The 20268-nt window shown below is 38.1% G+C and overlaps 1 protein-coding gene across 1 annotated transcript in view; it reads left to right on the top strand.

Annotated features, from left to right (window-relative positions):
* The first annotated feature begins 213 nt into the window (after nucleotides 1-213).
* LOC149559216 (protein CLT2, chloroplastic-like) overlaps nucleotides 214-20268 on the top strand; it is a 151593-nt gene continuing 131538 nt past the window's right edge. The window contains exon 1 of the mRNA XM_089833140.1: nucleotides 214-743. Within this exon, the coding sequence (XP_089689266.1) occupies nucleotides 322-743 (422 nt within the window). The 5' untranslated portion in view covers nucleotides 214-321. The remainder of the gene's footprint in view (nucleotides 744-20268) is intronic.

Genomic DNA, 20268 nt, shown 5'->3' with positions numbered 1-20268 from the left:
AAACTAAAACATAGATACAAAGGAAATCTTTCTAAGATATGTAAACTACAATTTTTTTTCCATGCATTTTATTTTTATTTTAATAATTACTGAATTTAAAAAATAAAAATAAATATGTACAAAACATATATTTTAATTTTTTCTTCGTCCTTATAAGTTCGTTAAATATATAACTATATACGAATCACATCCCTATCACAGCGCTATAAATTAGTTATCTCAGATCGGCAGAATAAGCGCACGAAGGAAGATTCCATTTAGGAACATATTCCTCGTCTCTTATTCTTATGCCACCCAGTGCTACCTCCTTCCCATTAAAGCATGGCATTTATACTGTCGGTTCGGATCCCATTCCATAGCCACTGCAACTCATTTTCGCTTGTAAGACCACCAATGCTCACTCCCAGAAGGAGTTCTCGAAATCATGCCATAGCTGGAATTGTCCTCTGTACGCCCAGACCCCACAAACCATCTAACTGTGGTTCGCAAAGGGCTGCAAAACGATGGGGTACTAACAGATATGGAAGCTTAGGTGGGTGCCAGCGTGGATGCCCTCTTTTGTCAGGTGCTCGAGCCAGCAGTGCAGAGATGGACGCGTCTTTAGAATCGCAGAAAGATTTCAAAATTCTTACTGCAGCTGCAGTTACAGTGGCATTGGCTGTGGCTAATAGGGTGCTCTACAAATTGGCCCTGGTCCCACTGAAGGACTACCCTTTCTTCCTCGCCCAACTTACTACATTTGGGTATGTTCAATTTGTGGTATTGCACCGATTGATAGTAATTAGCTTTGTGTGTATCTTCAAATTTTGGCATTTCATTGTTAATTGTAATTAGTTACGCTTTTATCTTCATTTTTTAACATATTATTCAGTGATTATGCACACGGTTAAGTGGGTATGATATTTTTTGGTGTTTCATTGGTTGATTGTCTTTAGCCTTGTGTGCATGTCTATTTTCTTGGAATTTCGTTGATTGATTGGATTCAGCTTGGTAGGTATGTTCATATTTTTGAATGTCGTTGAATGATTGTATCCATCTTAGTGGGCATGCTCAACTTTAGGCATATATTTTTTTGGCTGTATCCAACTTAGTAATTATATAAAAGGTTTTCCATTTAAGTCAAACCAAATCCTGAGTGGATGTTCCTTTGTTAAACTTATTGGATATGTTCAATTTTTGCATTCAAGTCAAGCCGCAAAACAAATCTTGCTAAAAACATTCTGAATTTACTTAATGTCTATGTTTGATTTTCCTTTCAAGTTGTGCATTCAAGTCAAACCAAGTCTGGTGCACAGCAGAAAGATAATATGTTATGAGACTCAAACCAAGTCTGGTGCCACTGGCCTACGACCAATCGGACCAATCCGTATGCCTCTGCTCTGTACGGCCTTGCTCCATACGACCCTTCTCCGTACAACCCTTCCGTATGGCCTTGCTCCATACGGCCCCCTCTCAATCCACCCGTACAGTGGCTCTGCTCCATACGACCTCTACCCTCCTCATATGTCCAACTTGTACGACGGCTGCAAGTGATTTCTCTGTACGGTTTGCCCCACATACGACTGCCTATCGACCTTCTTGTTCCTCCTTGCCCTTGGTCCATACGCTGCATGTGGCCCCCTTCGGACTCCTTCCTTCCTCTAGTCATATGACTCTGTCTGTACTGCCTTCCTTCCTTCTCCAAAATTTCCATCTTTGTTGGGCTACTTCCGTAGCCCATTGAGCGTCTTCCTTTGATCCAATTTTAGGAGGGTGTGGAATCTCTCTTGCAGACTCTCCTCATCTCCTAATCTGTTATGAACTGCTACTCTTAGACTTGGTATTGTATGTTCCATTGGCATTTCTACTTCTTGCCCATACATTAGATGAAATGGTGTGTGCCTAGTGGTAGCCTTGTAAGAAGTCCTGTACACTCATGCCACGACTAGAAGCCGTTCTTCCCAATCTTGTCCTTTGACTCCACAGGTCTTGTAAAGGATTGTTACTAATATTTTATTCGTTGATTTTGCTTGGCCATTTGCCCTTGGATAATAGGGACTAGAAAAGGAATGAAATTTTTTGTATAGACTTGTCATTATTCTGATGGTGTGATTAACAAAATGCATCCCTCTATCACTTGTCAACTAGAGTGGAATCGAAAATCTGGTTACTATTTGTTCATACAAAAATCTGGCCGTACTAAGAGCTATGTTATCTGATAGAGCCTGTACTTCCACCCATTTTGTAAGACACTCGATTGCCACTGCTATGTACTTACACCGATGCATATTGCTTACAATTAGGGGTTCGACAAAGTCCAGCCCCCAATGTTCAAATAATTCTTGCGGTTGAAACGAAAATAGTGGCATGAAATCTCTTTTTAAGGGTTTGCTAGCTCTCTGACAGGTGTTGTAGCTCAACACCCATTCCCTAGCATTTGCATACAATGTGGGCCACCAGAGTCTCACCAATAACACATTTCTTGCAGTTGTGTGAGGTCCCATGTGACCTCCTCCCAATCCTTCATGGGATTTTTTTAGTACTCCTGGAATTTCTTCCTCCATGAGACATCTCCTTAATACCCTACTTGGTCCTAGTTTGTACAATAATCCTTTGATCAACTAGAATATGCTGCTTTTGAGGGCAATCTTTCTCCTCTATGCTGCTGACATCTCTCTGGGAAAGGTAGTTGTTGACAAGTACTATTCGATATTTTCGTACCACTAAGGTAGCACAACAATTTGGAAAGGTGTGCACTTGGAAAATCTTCATTCACTTCGCTGCCAGAGGCTTCTCCTGACTTGATTCTTGATAATTGATCGGCAATTACATGAGTTTTTGCTGGTCGGACTATGATTTTAAAGGTAAACTCTTGCAACAGGATTAACTATCTACTTACTCTTCCTTGAATCACCAACTTGTTTATTAGGTACATTAGTGCTTGGTGGTCAACAAAAAATGTAAAGGGCGTAGCTAGTAAGTAATACCTAAATTTCTGTATGGCATAAACCATACCTAGAGCTTCCCTTTTGGTGGTACTATAGTTGCGCTCTGCTTTTGATAGTAATCTACTTGCAAAATAGACAGGGTGATCTAGCCTTTCCTTCCTAGTTTGTGCCAGAGTGATGCCTATTACATAGTTGGATGCATCCACATGGACATGGAATTCTTTATTCCAGCGAGGGTATATGAGGATCGGGGCTCCTACTAGTCTCTTCTTTAATTCTTGGCAAGCATCCTCCTGTTCCTTCTCCCTACAAAACTGTTCTCCTTTTGTCTTTAGCTTTTCTAGGGATAGAGAGACTTTTATAAACCTCCTGCAGTACCCTACATGTCCCAAGAAAGATTTGACACCCGTTACGTTTGATGGAGCCTCCATATCCATAAATGACCCTGATCTTGTCAGGATTTGTCTTCAATCCTTCCTTGTATATGATATGACCAAGAAGTCTTCCTTGTGGAACCATAAATCCGCATTTTTTTCAGATTTAGGGCCAACCTTTCTCTTCGACATCGATCCATGCATTTGCCAATAATTCTAAGGTAGTGCTCCTTCCCACTATAGATGGATTAGTCATCTAGGAAAACTTTGAAGTTTCCTACCAACATACAGTCGAAGGTTTGTAGTATGATTCTTTGGAATGTGGCTAGTGCATTGCACAGCTCAAACGACATCCTGTTATAGGCACATACAACATCTTCAACAAAAAATGTAGTTTTTAGCTTTTCTTCCTTCGTAATAATAATCTGATTATGTCCTGAAAATTTGTCCATGAAGGAGTGTATTTCATGGCCGACCACTTCTTCTAAGATGATATCAATAAAGGGAATGGGAAAATGATCTTTTATAGTTACTGCATTCAGACATCTGAAGTCAACACATTCGAATTTGGTTGTCGTCCTTCAATGATATGACTATAGGAGATACTCATTCACTTGTTTGTACTTTGACTATTATCCCTGCTTCCAACATCTTTGTAATTTCTTCCTGGACCTTGGCTGCATAGTTTTTATTCATTTTGTAAGGTCGTTTCCGTACTGGTCTCGCTCCAGGTACTGGTGGTATCTAATGGACACATAGTTCTGGGGGCACTCCTTTCAAACCCTTGTATGTCCAAGCAAAAACACCCTTGTACTCCAGAAAGATTCTAAAAGCTGCCACCTTCAACATTGGATCCTAGTCATCCTCTATCAGAATCTCTTCGGGTTGATCTTCTTCCCCAAGGTTTATAGTCTAAAGTTTGGCCTCCTTGTATTCTACCTCTTTCTCAAATATATGTGTATGTGTCCTGCTAATGGTTATTTTACCCTCTTTGTATTCCTTATACCCTTTCAGGTACCTTTCTTCAGACTTCGATTCTTGGATTTGCAACATATTATATTTTGGCTGGAAAACTTCATAGTCTCCCATCTGCCAGTGAAATAATCCATTGAGGAAGCTCATTACATCTTTTGAGCATTCCCCAAGTCTGAGCATCCCTTTCTCATTTGGTTCCACCCCTGCCTGGTCTTCCCCCTCTTCTTCTGAATCTAGTGCCATGTCCTGACTTACCAACTGGTTCCTTAGGTCTATGGTGTACTTTCTACCCTTTGATTGAATAGATAGAGTGTTCCATTTCCAATTATGGGTAGTTTCGCCCTAACTAGCCATCCTCTTCCCTTTAAAGCATCATACCCCTTTTTCTCTAAAGTAATAACCACAAAATCAAGGAAGAATTGTTGTCTACCGATTACTACCTTTTGCCTTGTCAAGGTTCCTATTGACTTAATTCCGTGTTGGTCTGCCCCCACCAGTTGAAATGTAGGTGGCCAGAGTGTGGGTTTCCCTATTGCCTTCCATGTTTTTTCAAATAAGACATCTACACTAGAACCTCCATCAGCAATAGTATTCAAGAGTTTATACCCCAATATTTCCATTTATACTACTACTGGTGTCCTCCCCATTCCTATAGTGAGTAGGGTATTGTTTTCTTTCCCAACTAATGCTTCTTCTTTCTTCTCTACTTTGGAGGGTATCCCTCTCAGACTTGCCCCTTGTGTTACCCCGTGTGTTAATGCTACCTGCAACTGAGGTAATGCTTCTAGTAAATCAGCAATTTTCACCAGAATAGTGGTCTCCAGTACTAGCCTCACAATATTCGGTATACCCCCATCTGTAGTAAGTTTATCTGGCCTTGCCTTGCCTTCCTCTCGCATGTTATCTTGAATGTCTTTCCTTGCTTCATGAAATCTTTCCTTCTCCATAGTAGCATCCGAGTAGACTAGTTTCTTGGCTTGCATCCTTGTGATGGCAAGGATTTCACATTCTGTTTTTTCAATGTCTAACATGTTCATCCCTTTTTGTTTGGGGCAATTCGCATCCTCATGATTGCCTGGTCCACACCATTTACACAACATTCCTCCATTTTGTAACAAATGGATTTTCATATTTAAAACAAAGACGGATTAAACTAAAAACTCCCAACATTCATAAATAGATAATTGAATCCTTATAACATGACATTAACTATTGTTAACAATTAACAGGAAATAACTGTATTCACGTTCAATTGAAATAACTATATCGACGATAAACTATTGACAACTGTATTCATGATCAGCTAAAATAAATAGATTAACAATTAACTAGCATAACTGTATTCATGATCAACTGTAATAACTAGATTAACGATTAACCATTCACAACTGTATTCACGATCAGCTGAAATAACTAGATTAATGGCTAACTAGCATAACTATATCCCTGATCAACTGAGTAACGAAACATACAAGTAAAGTAAATGCTAAACAAGAACAAAAGGAATGGACCATACAAGTATCATCGGAGGACCTTTAGCTGGTTGTGCAAGCCTCGGCTTTGGTGAGAGGAGAAGCATTGACATAGGCTTAACCTCCCAACCTCGGACCATACTTATCCCCACACATTCCATTAAATTAGAATGACCCTCCCTACCTCAGGATCGGGCTTGGGATGTTCTTCAGTCCAGCCACCTAAGCATCCTAGTGTTTGAATGTACACTCAGTTATGAAATAGACATGCTTACATAACTGGTGCTACTGACATCAAGTGATCATTAGATGGAAAACATGCCTATAAACTACTGTGGCCAAGGATTTCCAATGGGTTCAATGACTTGATCACCACCGCTCGACTTGACAACAAGTTTCATTACAGGGATGAGCATGAGCTATTAAGTATATTATCATTTAAGTTATTCATGTCTAATTTCTCTTTTGCTTTCTTGCAGATTATTCCACCTCTTCACCATATATGGCTACCTTGCTGGTGAGTCCTAGGTGTATTAAAAGTTTATGAGCATTTTGCCCTTTTTACACCTCTTCACCATTTCATGGCTTCTCTGCCGGTGAATCCTAGATGTATTGGTAGTTTTATGAGCATTCCGCCTTGATATCTTTTATCATGAATTGCAACATTATAATCTTGTTCTTGATATCAATGACAATCATACAGGTTCTTGATACATTTAGAAACTTTTCTTAAAGGGATAGAAATCAACTTCTTTTATAATGGTTCTGGTTACACTGAAAGTAGAAAGACAATTCATTATGAATTGCAGTGTTTATTCAGCAAGTAAAAAAAAAAAAAGAAATAACATGATCACAGACAAAGGAAGAGGTTTAACTGCTATAGAAAATGGACATATTTGAAATGGTAATCACATGACCTACTAAGGAGTCTGTACTGCTTGATGATCTTGAACTTTTGATCGGTTTTTCTCCAACAATTTGAGACGTCACCTACAATGCTCACAACCTTTGAAACTTAGCCGGAAGTTACTTGCTCGGCAAGGAATAAATATCGTTTGTTTTGATCAAAACATTGGTCCATATATGCAAAAATTCAGCAGAGTAGAATACTGAGATGAAGTCGGGTTAAGGAGTTTGGAGACAACAGTGCCAAAAAGGAATTCGGAAATGTGGAGAGCATAATGGGATGTTGAATGCGTCCGACTCCTCTCTCGGCTTCCCTATAAAGGAACGAGCTATGACTTCTTGGCTTCCTCCGTTATCAAAAGATTATAATCCATTTTGAAATTCCAAATATTAAATCGATTGGAAAGAAAAAGGGAAAAGAAAAGAAAAAGATTGGAAGAGAGAGTTGGAAAGATTATAGTTTCAGTATTATTATAATATATACTTACATATGTTCATGTAAGTATATCAATGAGTTGATGTCATTATATTAAATAATTATAATTTCATGGTGCCACTTTATTTTTTATATTTATCTGTACGTATATAAATATTTATTATAATAATATGATGAAAGATCAATTAAAAATCCCTTGAGGTATGTTTTATATTTTAATTTAAATTATTTTATGTTTCCTTAGGTTATTTTCTTAATAGCTCATGCGGTCCCATAAATGTATCCTGTAATCAAGTCATTGTGTCCTTTCCAAAGAAGTTTAAGGTCATACCTGCCGATCCTAATGATTGAACTAAGCGAACATCCCATTCCGATGATCCCGTTTAGCAATGCTGCCTCCCCTCTTCATCTTCTCCTGCAATCACTCGTGAAAACACTTTTGCCATAATAATAATTCTGTAATAATTCATATAAACATGATAATAGTTATTTTAAATCAAGCAATCACTAATCATCTAATAACAGTTAATGGTTAACGACCATCTTCACTAACAGTTAATACAACATATATAAATAATTACCTATTTCATATGATCATGAAAGCATAATCCGTTAAATTCAACGGTTATAAACAAGTTTAAAATTAGGTCAAAATTTTGGGATGTAACACATTCTGTCCTCCATTTTGACAATCTTGTGCAAAATGTCCCCTTTTGTTGCACTGCCTACATTGGATCATAGGTCTTCCCTTAGAATCGTATTGGATTACTCACTGGGGTGTGTTGTTATTGCTATTGTTGTTGCTATTATTATTGTTCCCTCTTCCATTATTTCTATATCCTCTCGGTGAGGCTTCTATTTTTGTGTTCTTTGTAGGGGTGGAGAGTGGTATGGATTGCTCTCCTTGCATGAAGAATACTTGTGCATTCTGTGTTTTTAGATTGTAGGAACAATCTTTGATCGTGTGTCCCAACACCTAACAAATCTCACAAATTGCTTTCCTCAGGCATGTCCCTTTTGTATGGCCCTCATTTTCACAGTCTTTGCACCATAGCTCCCTCCCTTCTTTTATATCTTCCTTACTTCCTATTACCTCCTTCATTAATCGCCTCATGTCCATTCTTAGAGCTTGGATGGTTTTGGATTCATCCTCTCTTCTGGACTTTCACTTGCGCTTCCATGCTTTCTTGCCTTGGAGATTTTGTTCTCACTTTCTATGTCCATTGCGCGAGTACACACATCCACAAAGGTTGATGGTGGGACTATTTTCATCTTTTTCCTTAGGGATAGTGTTAGTCCTTCAATGAACCACCTTTTCTTCAGTCCATCCATGGGCTTGTTGTCAAGTTTTCCCTTCAGTTCCTTCAGCCTTCTACCCTAGGCTTTAACCTATTCGTTCATACCTTGCCTTGTATTATAAATCTCTATCACTATTTTATCATCGTCCCCTAGGAGTGAATTCTCCTTCAAAGGCTGTGTGGAGATTATTCCATGTGCTCTTCTTGCTTGCCTCCAAATTTGTATACCAGTCAATGGCTACACCTCTTAGTGTGGTGGGAAATGCTTTTAGCCACTCATTTGCATCATTCTCTCCGTTAGCTTGCCATATAGTTATGCATGTTTTATAGTGGTGAGTGGGGTCCTTTGAATCATCCCCAGTGAATTTAGGCAATTTTTGTTTGTCCATTGCCATTATGTAGCCTTCTTTTCCTCTTGGTGGGACACCCCCTCCTGACAGGATGCTTCCAGGTGAAATGCTTCCTCTTTGCGAAACACTTCCTCCCGATGGAACACTCCTTCCAGATGGAACACTCCCTCCTGACGGAACACTTCCTCCTGACTGGAAGCTCCCTCTTTACAGGCTCGATCCAAGGGTATCTCCTTCTCTTGCGCTTAAGTTTTGTTCTTGTCGAAGTTCTTTGCCTGTAGGGGACTCTGGGTTTCTGCACCCTAACTTCCTTCCTAGCGTCTCAGAAGTAGCCAAATTGGCTATTGCTTCAATTGTATGCTCAATCAACCCTTCTTGGATTCGGGTGGGGTCCCCCTACCCCTTAAGTTATGACATCTCTCTTGCTGCTACTAGACACGTAATGTCCTCAAGGCGACTTCCTCCCTAGTTTCTTCCTCTGGTACCTGCCTCAGATATTTGTTTGGAATCAGGGGCATGAATTGGTTTAGTGTCTATTTCCCTTCCTATGATTATCACGCTCCTCTAAATTGCGTTGCCGTGTCCTTTCAACAAACTGTTAGAGTACTTGTTGCCTCGTTCGTTCCCTTTCTATTTCAACTCTTTCTTTCTCAACGCTTACCAAGTTTCTTGCTAACAGGCGAGGAATCTGTCCCAGTAGATCGTACACCGCTGGTGGCACCAAAAGTTCGTTGCGTACTATGCTCTTAGGAACCGTTCACTCACAGGCTTCCCTTTGCATGTACTGATCGACCGCAACTTCCCAAGCCATCACCAGATTGCGTGTCAATTGATCTTCTCTGGTTATTTCCTCCAGGAAGGATCTTCTCATTACTCCATCCTGTCTTGCCAAAGACCTCAAGGTTAAGACTTATGCAATGACTCCAAAATGTAGAATGAAAACACTACTTAAATTCATAGACTAATAAAGATATATGCCTATAGATTAGTAACAGATCATGTACCTCATTACCACAATACCAAAATGGCGAAGGAATGATTTACTTTATTCATACCAAAATATCACGAGTACATTATCAATATTCCAAAGTCTTTATAAAAGGGTTGGTTAGTTGGGAAAGCCAACCGATGCATTCCCTCACTATGTAACTACCCAACCCACTCAAGCTTAACAAATGCTAAATATAATAATACTTTATTACGGGCTACAATAATATGCAGCAAGAAAAATAAATAAAACACTATGAGACTCCAAAAAAAAGCATACAATTTATTATCATTCTACACGCTCAATCTGTCCTTTCAACCTTATGGGCCTACAATATTTATAAGAAAATATGAAACCTCTTGTTCCACAAAATCTGGAACATTTACTAACATTATATAGTTTCTAAGGATCTAAAATCTCAACAAACTCTAAATTCGATAAAATCCATTTGGTAGGAAAAACACCAAAATATCAGTCCATGTTATCATAAATCAAATCAAATGTTACCCTATCTCAATGCTTTTTAAAAAACAAAAAATTAATTTTCATAATACTTAAAAATTACAAGGAATCGCACACATACATGTGCTTACTTTCCATAACTTGTCATCACATAGAATTGACCCCGTTAGTGGATACTTCATATTCACTTTCTGTCATACTCATATATATACACTCACAACTAGTTCATTCACACGTCAATAGCTCAAGGAGAAAATGTTTCAATTTTAAATATCAAGAGACCACATTATTATTTAAAGTTATAATTTCCTAACTCAAATTAGATTTAGATCACAACTTGAGCATAACTTAAATAAATCAGTCATACGTAACATCTAACATGCGGTGCTTACCAAGTGAGTAAATAATTTGGACATGCTTCTCAATCACCTGTAAAGAGTAGTGGATCCCCTTTTCCCATTTATGTGACCTAGGCCCTCATGCCCATCTTGTCAGGAAAATATTTCAAAGAGGAATTTGAAGTCAAACAAATGTTATATCTTAACGTAAATAGGCATTCATTATTTCATCTATGTAATTTTGCTTAATCCAGGCAGAAGCACAATATGTGATGTATGGGCTTCTTGCTATGTATTACTCGCTGGTAGGTAAATAAAAGACATAAAAATATGGTTGAGGCACTTTCCTAAACAACCATAAAGCCTCACACTTCTTTGGGATTCTATTACTCACATAATTCCCTACCCTGCAATACCTGGCAGCTTGGAAAAGTATGAACAAAAAGGAAGACGGTATCTCAGTGCAGCGTGATATACTCCCATGCAATACCTACCATGGATATGCATTGCATACTATCAGGATATGACAAAGTTTTTACTATAGGATTATTGTGTCAATAATCCTTTCTAGGCTTGTTCATATCACACTCATCAACCAATCACTTTGAATTTTTATGACTTGTTTGTACTGATTGCCCTCCCTCTCCCTTGTCTCGGTACCTAAGAATCCTAACATAGGGTCCTTCTCAGAAGCAAGAATGACATCTACATGTTGCACAACTATAAATGGGTCTACCTCATATCCCATGTGTGGGATCCGTTGAACCCTTGGTGCAATTGCTTCCATGCATGTCCTATCTGTTTCCACAATAAAACACATTGTATTTGCATACTTTTGTACAATTCTTCTTGGAATTTTAACTCTTTGCTTCATTTCCCTTTGGAATCCTTTAAGCAGACCAAATAAGTCACTGTCTATCATCTTCCTATCTCGCATTCTATAGTGCTTAGTGATCAAAAGTGTTTTTTAGGAAACCTATGGATAATATGGAAGAACATATGTGGAATCAATGATCCAAAACTAAATATCTGTGATCTGTCATGCTTGATCATTCTGATATTCTCCAACAATTTTTGCCTTAGAATCTCACATATGTCAAAATGCTCATGCTCAATTACCATTTTATAAGCAGTATTAATGATACCTGCAGATGCTGAGTTATGCCTGCTGCTGTAGTGCATTTTATATCCCATAATTTTTGGAAATCAATCTCACATCTTTCTGCCTGATATCTGCGAGGGTTATAGCACGTTTGTCCCATTTATAAATAGTATTTTTCTCAACCTCCTTGTTCACAAGCTTTGTCACAGTATGTACAATTCCAGCATTGTCAAAAACAGTTACAAGATGAATAAGTGGTGCAGGAGCACAAGATAGGTAAGGGGGTCAAAGTAAGAAATTGGCAATTTTGGTTTGTAATAAACTCACAGGGCAACAAACCTGGATAGGTTGAGCCTAGAGGAGATAGAAGTAAAGTGTGTTATGTTGGTGAACTCTTTTGAGGACCTAAAGACCATCTAGGACTTGTTTGCCTAGGATAGTCTTGATTGGTCAAACACAGTCAACGCTTGGTCAAAGTTTGACCCAAGGACAAATTTGGCCATTTTTGGTCATCTTTAGTCTATAGGCATGATTTGGGATCATTTCATGCACATTAGGAGTCAGAATGCACAAGAGTGCAAAAAGTTGCTCAAAAGTTGCACAATTGCAACTTTGCAATTTTTGCAAATTTAGCAATTCTTGCAAAATGGGAAAAAACATGACAAGAATGCCAACCAGGTAGGAAAGTTGGTTGTGCACTGACCAACTAACTTGGAAGAGTGTATATATGTTGGAGATCACCATATTTTTGAGTTGGAATCAAGAAGGCAAGTTTTGGAGCAATTTCCGAGTGTTTGCTAGAGTGCTGATCCCTACATATCCAAGTAAACTTTTGGTTTGTGTGATGAAGTGATTGAACCCAGTTGTTGGGTTGCTCTCATATGTTCATATTGTCCATTTGATTCAATACAGTAGTTTAGTGGTGTTGTTTGAATCCATTTTCTTCATTTTGCAAGTTTTAGGTAAGCAAGGGTTTGAAGTCATTCAATGGAATCCTAGCAATTCACGGCCTCTATTTAATGATGGCTTCGCGGATGGCTAGGGATAGGTGTAATATGTCTGTAGTAGGAAGCTCCAACCTTCCTTCCATGGTTGAGATGCCAAAAAGGTGATCGGTGGCTGATCAATTGGATTGAGAGAAGGAAAAGGATGGATAGGGCAACCTTGTAAGTTGAAGTACAGGGTATGGCACCTTAAAGGAACAATGTAAGTCTATTAGGAAGGTTTGAGCCTGGTTTGGGATTTCTATGAGGAGTTTTCACCGTTAGACTAAGTGGATAAAGAAGGAACCCTAAATTTAATCCTAAAAAGGAGGGTTTTGGGGTTGAGCCACTTCTCTATGTAACCCAAATGAGAAAATTCATATTCTAATAGTAAATCCAAAAGGGTACCCAAATATCAAATTTATTTGGTACCTTGCTCAGACCGAATTTGAGTAATTCTGCATTTTCAGTGTTAGGAGGCCTAATTCTACTAGGTCTATTAGGCCTAAAATGATTGATTGCTTGGAAAGCACAGGTCAATGGTGCAGCCCAATTGGGGGAATGAACAAATAAGTTCACAAAAGGATACTGGGAGGTGTTGGACACCTTGTAGGCTAAAAAGATCTTGTAGTAGGGGTGTGGGGGTGTAGGCAAGGTATCAAGATGTCTTGAAAGGCCTAGGAATAGGTTTTGAGATAAGGGATTGAGGTACAATGATTCTTGTCTCTAGGAGAGAAGGAATCTAGGTAGGAATCTTGGAGAGGTCCTAGCCTAACAATCCTAGGAGGATTGACCTGATCCTGACAACTCCATGGTGGAGTGGAGAAAAGAGCACCTAAATCTACTGCATCTATTAGTTCTTTAGTAATTTTCACTGGTTGGTCTCGTATCCAAAAGAATTGATCGTGAATTCGGCTCAAGACTATCTTAATCCACTCCAATTCATTAAAATCTTTGAAATCCACGACTTGCACAATGTTTAGGATTTCTATGTGTTTGAATTCACTCTTGTAAGTTCTGTCATCATTACATATGCCTTCTAAATCACTCTATATGTCATTACCAATGGTTTCATAATTGCAATGAATATAAGCTCTTATATCCTCAACATGAAGTACTTTGTTGGGAGTTTGTGAGAACACACCCTCAAGATCATCTTCAATGGACTTAAATGGATGCCTCTTAAAGTGATATCTTGTTCTTTCCTTGATACCAAAAGCTTGAGGTGTATCCATACTTAATCAACTGAAAACAACTCCAAACAAAGCTCACAAGACAGATTAAATACCTTTCACATTGTCAGAGTAGGGTTTTCACAAAACTCTTTGAAATCCTTTGCACAACTACAAAATCTTTTTCAACACTCGCTGCTCAAGCTTTGGAAATGAAGCAGTAACAAATGATTATATTTTACCCATTAAATCATCACAAATTGCTTTGCAGTTAATGGGTGAGATCACATCCTGAAAAAGCTGCTACAAGGACAGTAACCATAAAAGCTCACAGCGACGTCTCAAATCAACACATCAAGGCTTGCAATCAGAGATATCATGTCTCTCAACCTTGATTTACCTTATTCCAAGCTTGCACCATTTAGCTCCAGGAATTCGGGGGAAAGATGTTCTCTGTACAACTGCTTCCTCTAAGGCCATACTAGCCAATTCGTGCTGAAGTAGAAGGTTCAGTGCTTGGCACTGACTCTCCCTTATCTGATGTCATATCCTTATCTTTCTCTTTCCACTCTTTTTCATTTACACTCTTGCTTTCCTTTACAAATGTCTTGTTGATGTTCTCATTGTTTGCTTGGTTTGATCCATTATTCCTTCTTTCCTTATAATTGTTCCTTCTAACTTTAGGCATTCTTCCATTGTTTGCAAATCCATTAAATCTGCAATATCTAGTTGTATGCCCTAGATTATTACATTTGAAACATGTAACAAGTGAACTGCCATACCTTGGTCCATTCTGATTCACTTGCAGTCTGTGATCTCTAGCAATATGTCCAAATTTGTTGCACTTATGACATGGAACTCCATTAGATATGGCATTGTTATTTCCAATAGGTCTTCTAACATTCGATCTAGGATTAGGTATCTCATTTGTTCTCTGATTAGATTTAGCTTTGCATTCGTGTTACTTTTCCCATAAAACCAATAATTGAAACAATAACTAGTAAAAGGCTTAGTATCAGTGTTACCTTTGCAATCTTTCTTCACGTGCCCATACTTGTTGCATGCATAGCATCTTCCTTTAGTCTCCTTGGTCTTCTTTTTAGGTCCATCAATCTGAATAGGTGTCTTAATCGGATCTTGCATTGGTCTTTCCTGTGCTACCTTAGAACTTTCTCCATCATAGTATCCAATTCCAGTCATGTCACCCTTAGGTTTCTGCTGTTGCAATTGCCCATCAAGTCTATCACTACTGGAATAAAGCTTCTTAAGATGTAACTTTGCTTCCACAAGTTCGCTCTTGACAATAGTGGTATATTTTTCAAGTTCCTGATGACTAGATCTTGAATGTTCAGCCTCTAATTTCACTTGTCCAAGATTAGTGTTCAAACTAACATTCGTCTATTTTTTTCTTCATATTTGCTTCAATCTTTTCTTTCAACTCTTTCCCATCTTCAATTTCTTTAGCCATTTGAAGTGATGTGATCTCAAATTCATGTCAAAGTGCTCCATTTTCCTTTCGAAGTTTCTCAACTAAATTTTACTCATCCTCTTCTGACTTAGGCTCATTAATCAGCTCAACAAATTCCTTCCCTTTTACTCCTGAAATGTCAATCTGCTCCTTGAGCTTTTTGATTTAATCTTGTGCATCTCTCAACTTCAATTTCTATCTTTCCTTGTCGGCATTTGCTACATCCAGATCCTCAAGTGCTGCATCAAAGTTACTTTATAAGCTACTTGTTTCCATTAGGATCCTCCTCAAATTGTAAAATTTCTTTCAAGGAACTAGGCTCTGATACCACTTGTTAGGACCAAGCAACACTGGGTGGGAGGGGGGTTGAATTAGTGTTACAGCACTTTCAAGCCAATTCAATAATTTATAACTTAACCATAAACATCCCACAAACCACAATACATAAAAGTAAAGCATATAACAAAAGAGAACTCATAACACCATGATTTGTTCTCAAGGAAACTCTTGCCAAGGAAAAACTTTAAAACCCCGACGGAGATGATGCCCACAAGATAATGCACTAATCTGAAAGTATCCCTATTGAGATTCAAAAGAAGCATTTAGTACATGAGTCACTTTTAGAGGACATGACCCTGTTAAAGGTATGCAACCCTATTAGGATTTGAGAACAAAACAAAGAGCACACTTTCTCAAGAATGAAGGTTAAATCCACCTTTTGGACTTATTGTCCAATTATAAAGAAAGTATTATAATAATACAAGACTATACATGACATCATAATGTCAAATTAGTCCCAATGAAGCTTGCATTTGTCCTGATCCAGCATCAAGGCTCACACATACATTAAATATCACATATCCATATCTCGCATACCAAATAAGTTCTTCCTTTACACTCTTGAGAATGACTTGCCCTTTCAGCTTACAAACACTTCACCAAAGTTTTTCAAACAACTACCAATAGCAAAATAGAACCATGCTATTCAATAGTTAAGACGTTGGATATCATCCCTACATTGCCAAGCAATTGAATTGTCAAACTCCAAACAGTTACAATTAGCTAGGCCAAAATGCGTCATCACATAATCTATCCTAGAACACTGTCATACTGAACCAGTTATACTTCGCATCACCAAACTTCATGCTAACTATCATATAAACACAAGCGGTCATACTAGAAGCATATATACATTGTATATATCATATTTCAAAAGTTGTAGCCATATCTGATCACTCTGTTATTGTCACTTGCCAAAACTGCCTGACTGTATCCTGAATTCCTACTCTGGACTTAGGCATTTTTCATGTACCAACTTCACCAAAACTGATTGTTAATCCAAGTGACCCTGCCAATGAGATATGTTTCCATCAATGACAACATTTGAACACTCATTCGACACTCACTTGCCAACAAGCCTCTCATTTGTAAAGTAGAGATTTGTTGGAGAATTATTGCCAATATATTGCCAAAATGATTCCTTTGTCATTGTTGGTTTTCATGGTTCCCTACATTCCTCATTTAGAATGGAGAATTTTCTTTCAATTACTTAGTCTTTGTCATTGTTGGTTTTCATGGTTCCCTACATTCCTCATTTAGAATGGAGAATTTTCTTTCAATTACTTAGTTTTGGAATTTTCTGTGAGTATTTTAGATTGGATGAAAGTAATTGTGGTTGCATCTTTGTTGAACATGCTTAGACCAAGCCACTAGCTACGTGTTGATTGTAAGTTCGCCTTACATGGTTGAATGACATGATCAAAAGCATAGCTTCAGTTGTTTACTATACATTGGTGTGCATCGTTGCATGGTGTTAATGTCATGGCAGTAATTTGAAAATCTTTCAGTTTATCTTAGAAGATTGCACTAGTTTAGTGGAGTTGATGACAAGACAAAAACCTAGTAGGGTCACAAAGATATTCACAATCTCGAATAGAAGTAATTTGGATTCATACGCTTAAATCTATTAGCATTTTATTTTGCAAGTTGGAAGTCAGAATATTTTGTTGCACTCATAAAGCCATAACATTCTTTAAGTCAACTTGACAAAGTCTTAATAACTAGCGTAAGCCTCTTTATGACACCAACATATCAGATATTTACTACTGAGTGAGTGTCCACAACTAGAATAATTCTTGGAGTCATCTCGATGATCTTTATTTACAATCTTTATCATACGTGGTGTCTTTGTTCAAGAGAGAGTTGAGAATTTGGTATTTCATTTGTAATGCTAAGTGTTTCAATTTTGTTTGTTGTAGTGGCATACAACTCACATCAACACTACTCAAATAAGAAGAATTGGGGTTCAGAAGGTACTCAATTGCATGAATAAGTGGTGGACTTGATTGTTCTACGTATGATCAATTATTAATCAAATGAGATAAGATTAGATTATGCCCCCCATTGTAGTAGTTTCAAATATACTCTTTAGTCCTATCCATGGCCTCACAGATGTACCCCATTAGTAGATTTCTAATCATCCCACCTTGTACCTCTTGATGATCATTGTTCTCCAAGTATGTTTTTGTGTACAAAAGAGCCATGTGGTGTTTATTTTGGTGCTCTAGTCAAAGTAGATGAAGTGGATGCCAACAAGCTTCATATGTGTGGACCATAAACCCATCTCACGATGCCTTCAAATATCACATCTTTATCTATTTCCATTTGAAATTGAAAATCATGAGCACTAGCTATTGAGCACTAGCTATGGTTTCTCTTATCTTCTTCCTATGTAGTTTTTTCACTTCCATCAATGCAAATCTTTTGTTGTATCTCCTCTATGGTTTAATTACAAGCCTTGGTCTCACGATGAGTAATACCCTAGAAGATAGTATTTGAGGTGATTGATGCTTCCATGATATATGTTATAGTATCTTATGCAGATCATTGTCTTAGGTGTTGATCCCTAGATCACATGTTTTTAAGTAAGGTCTCTCTATCTACAAAGGGACAAGTTTCTATAATCGACATTGATTGGGTTGATTCTAAGCTTGATGTGAAGTGAGCTAGTCCAAAGGCCAAGGGTTTTCTATCTAACAATTTATCCTAGGGGCATTCTACTTGTGTTGTATTCTTCATCTTCCCTTCTTCATTCTCCCTTTGATATCTTTCCTTATATTGATGCAATATTTGTTCTCTTCACTGTTGTCAATCCTTTTCTTCTTGAAGATCTTGAAGGATGATGAAGTGTGGTTTTAGGCTAGTATGAAGTAATTAGCGAATAATAATATACTTGTTATGAAATAAGATGTACTGAAGAGTAACGATGCTTGGTTTCCTTAACCAACTAGAGTGCTAAATGTAGGGGTTGTTGGGAACCACGAGGGATATGTTCGTAATGTGATACTTCAGTATAAGCAATAAAAGTAATATTCTACCATGGTTGTGTGTTTGCCATATTATTTTATGTTATTCTTCTGTTAATCTTGCATTGGTACTATTACTGAAATTTTGCACACTTGTAAAATTTAAGTATGAAGACAAAAAAAGTGCACGAATGCCATTCATTTCACACAAGAATGTCCTTGTAAATTTATCAAAATATAGATACAAATGATATTTACAACTGATAGAATGAAATGAAATACTGAAAGTAAATTTCTCTCACACAATTGACTGTGAGAGTAACCTTCAAATCTACTAATATCTATCTCTATTCTACGAAAGTGCATAAACATGAAAGAAAACACATAGAATGAGAGGGGCATAGGGCACCAGTCATTGCCTGTAATGACTGATCATGTTGTATTGCTCCAATCCCGCCTACCTGCTGCCCCGAATTGCATTTCCTCCAAGTCTCTGAGTCCTACACAGAAAAGATTTGTTAGATGTGATGTTCCTATTATAAAATGAATCATTTATCAAACTATTGTAACAGGCCGATTGATTTTGTGTATCTCGGACCCATTCTTATTTTTGTTTCCATAGTTTGTGTCGCCATCAGCTATCTTTGTATACCCTCAGAAAGTTTTCCCCGACAAGTATTTAAGCATGGCTTAGAGGTAGTCTTTAGGTATGCAATTTAGATTATTTCTTTGTACAGTGGATTCCACTTTGGATTCTCTGTTGTTCGCCATTTCAAAAGTGAAAGATCTTCCCTATTTGGATCTTCCGGTTTCGGTGGGATTAAACCCTCACCCTATTTTGTCGCTTGTAACATTTCGCTCGGATTTGGCAAGTCGGAGTATCATCATATTGCGAATATTCATTGTGTTGGTTTGATCTATTCTTTGTTCTATGCATTTCCATTTGTTTATTTGCATTAAATCTCGCTATTTGTGGTTTGCAAAAACTCTTTGTGTATCACCCTACGAATTCTGACCATTCATCCCCAGTCGCTACTGTACACCGTACGACCTCCCATTCTCCCCCTACAATTTGCCCCTCCTACATTGTATGGTCTCCCAAGACCACCGTATGGCAACCCTATGACTGCTTGTGTACGACATATCGCCGTATGGCTCCTCCAACATCCTCATCCGTACAGCCAACTCCATCGTCATCCACCGTACTCCCTCTTCCTATCGCATAGCCTTCTTCCGTACGACCAACTCCATCCCAATCCTCCATACATAATTCACTTCTCTGACCCCACACTGTACGACCATCACAAGTCACATACCGTACAACATCTGCATAATTAGTGTACGACCCCTCAATACATGTACAACTATTCTTTTCCCCTTCCAACTGGGTGTATGGACTTCTTTGTATCGTACGAACATTTCAAGGGTCTGAAATTTGAATTGCGAGTTGAAGAAAACCACCACACAGAGGGAACATAGGGAACGGATCATTACAATGGTATCAAAGCGCTTCAATCTTGCCAGCTAGTGGACAGTGAATGAGAGTTTATAGCCGGAAGAGAAGGACACATTCCATTGATCGAATGGTTGCCGAACTGGAACTGATAGTTGTCGAACTTGTGGCACTACTAGGGGAACTTGCCAGGAATCAAACACAAATCACTGATACTCAACGACTCATGGAAGAGACTCTCAAGAAGTTGGTGGACAAT

This window comes from Cupressus sempervirens, chromosome 5, assembly GCF_028749045.1.
Source record: "Cupressus sempervirens isolate cs-2001-9-10 chromosome 5, ASM2874904v1, whole genome shotgun sequence".
Taxonomy (NCBI): Eukaryota; Viridiplantae; Streptophyta; class Pinopsida; order Cupressales; family Cupressaceae; genus Cupressus; species Cupressus sempervirens.
The sequence above is the reverse complement of the archived record's forward strand: the minus strand, read 5'-3'. Positions and strand labels throughout refer to the sequence as shown.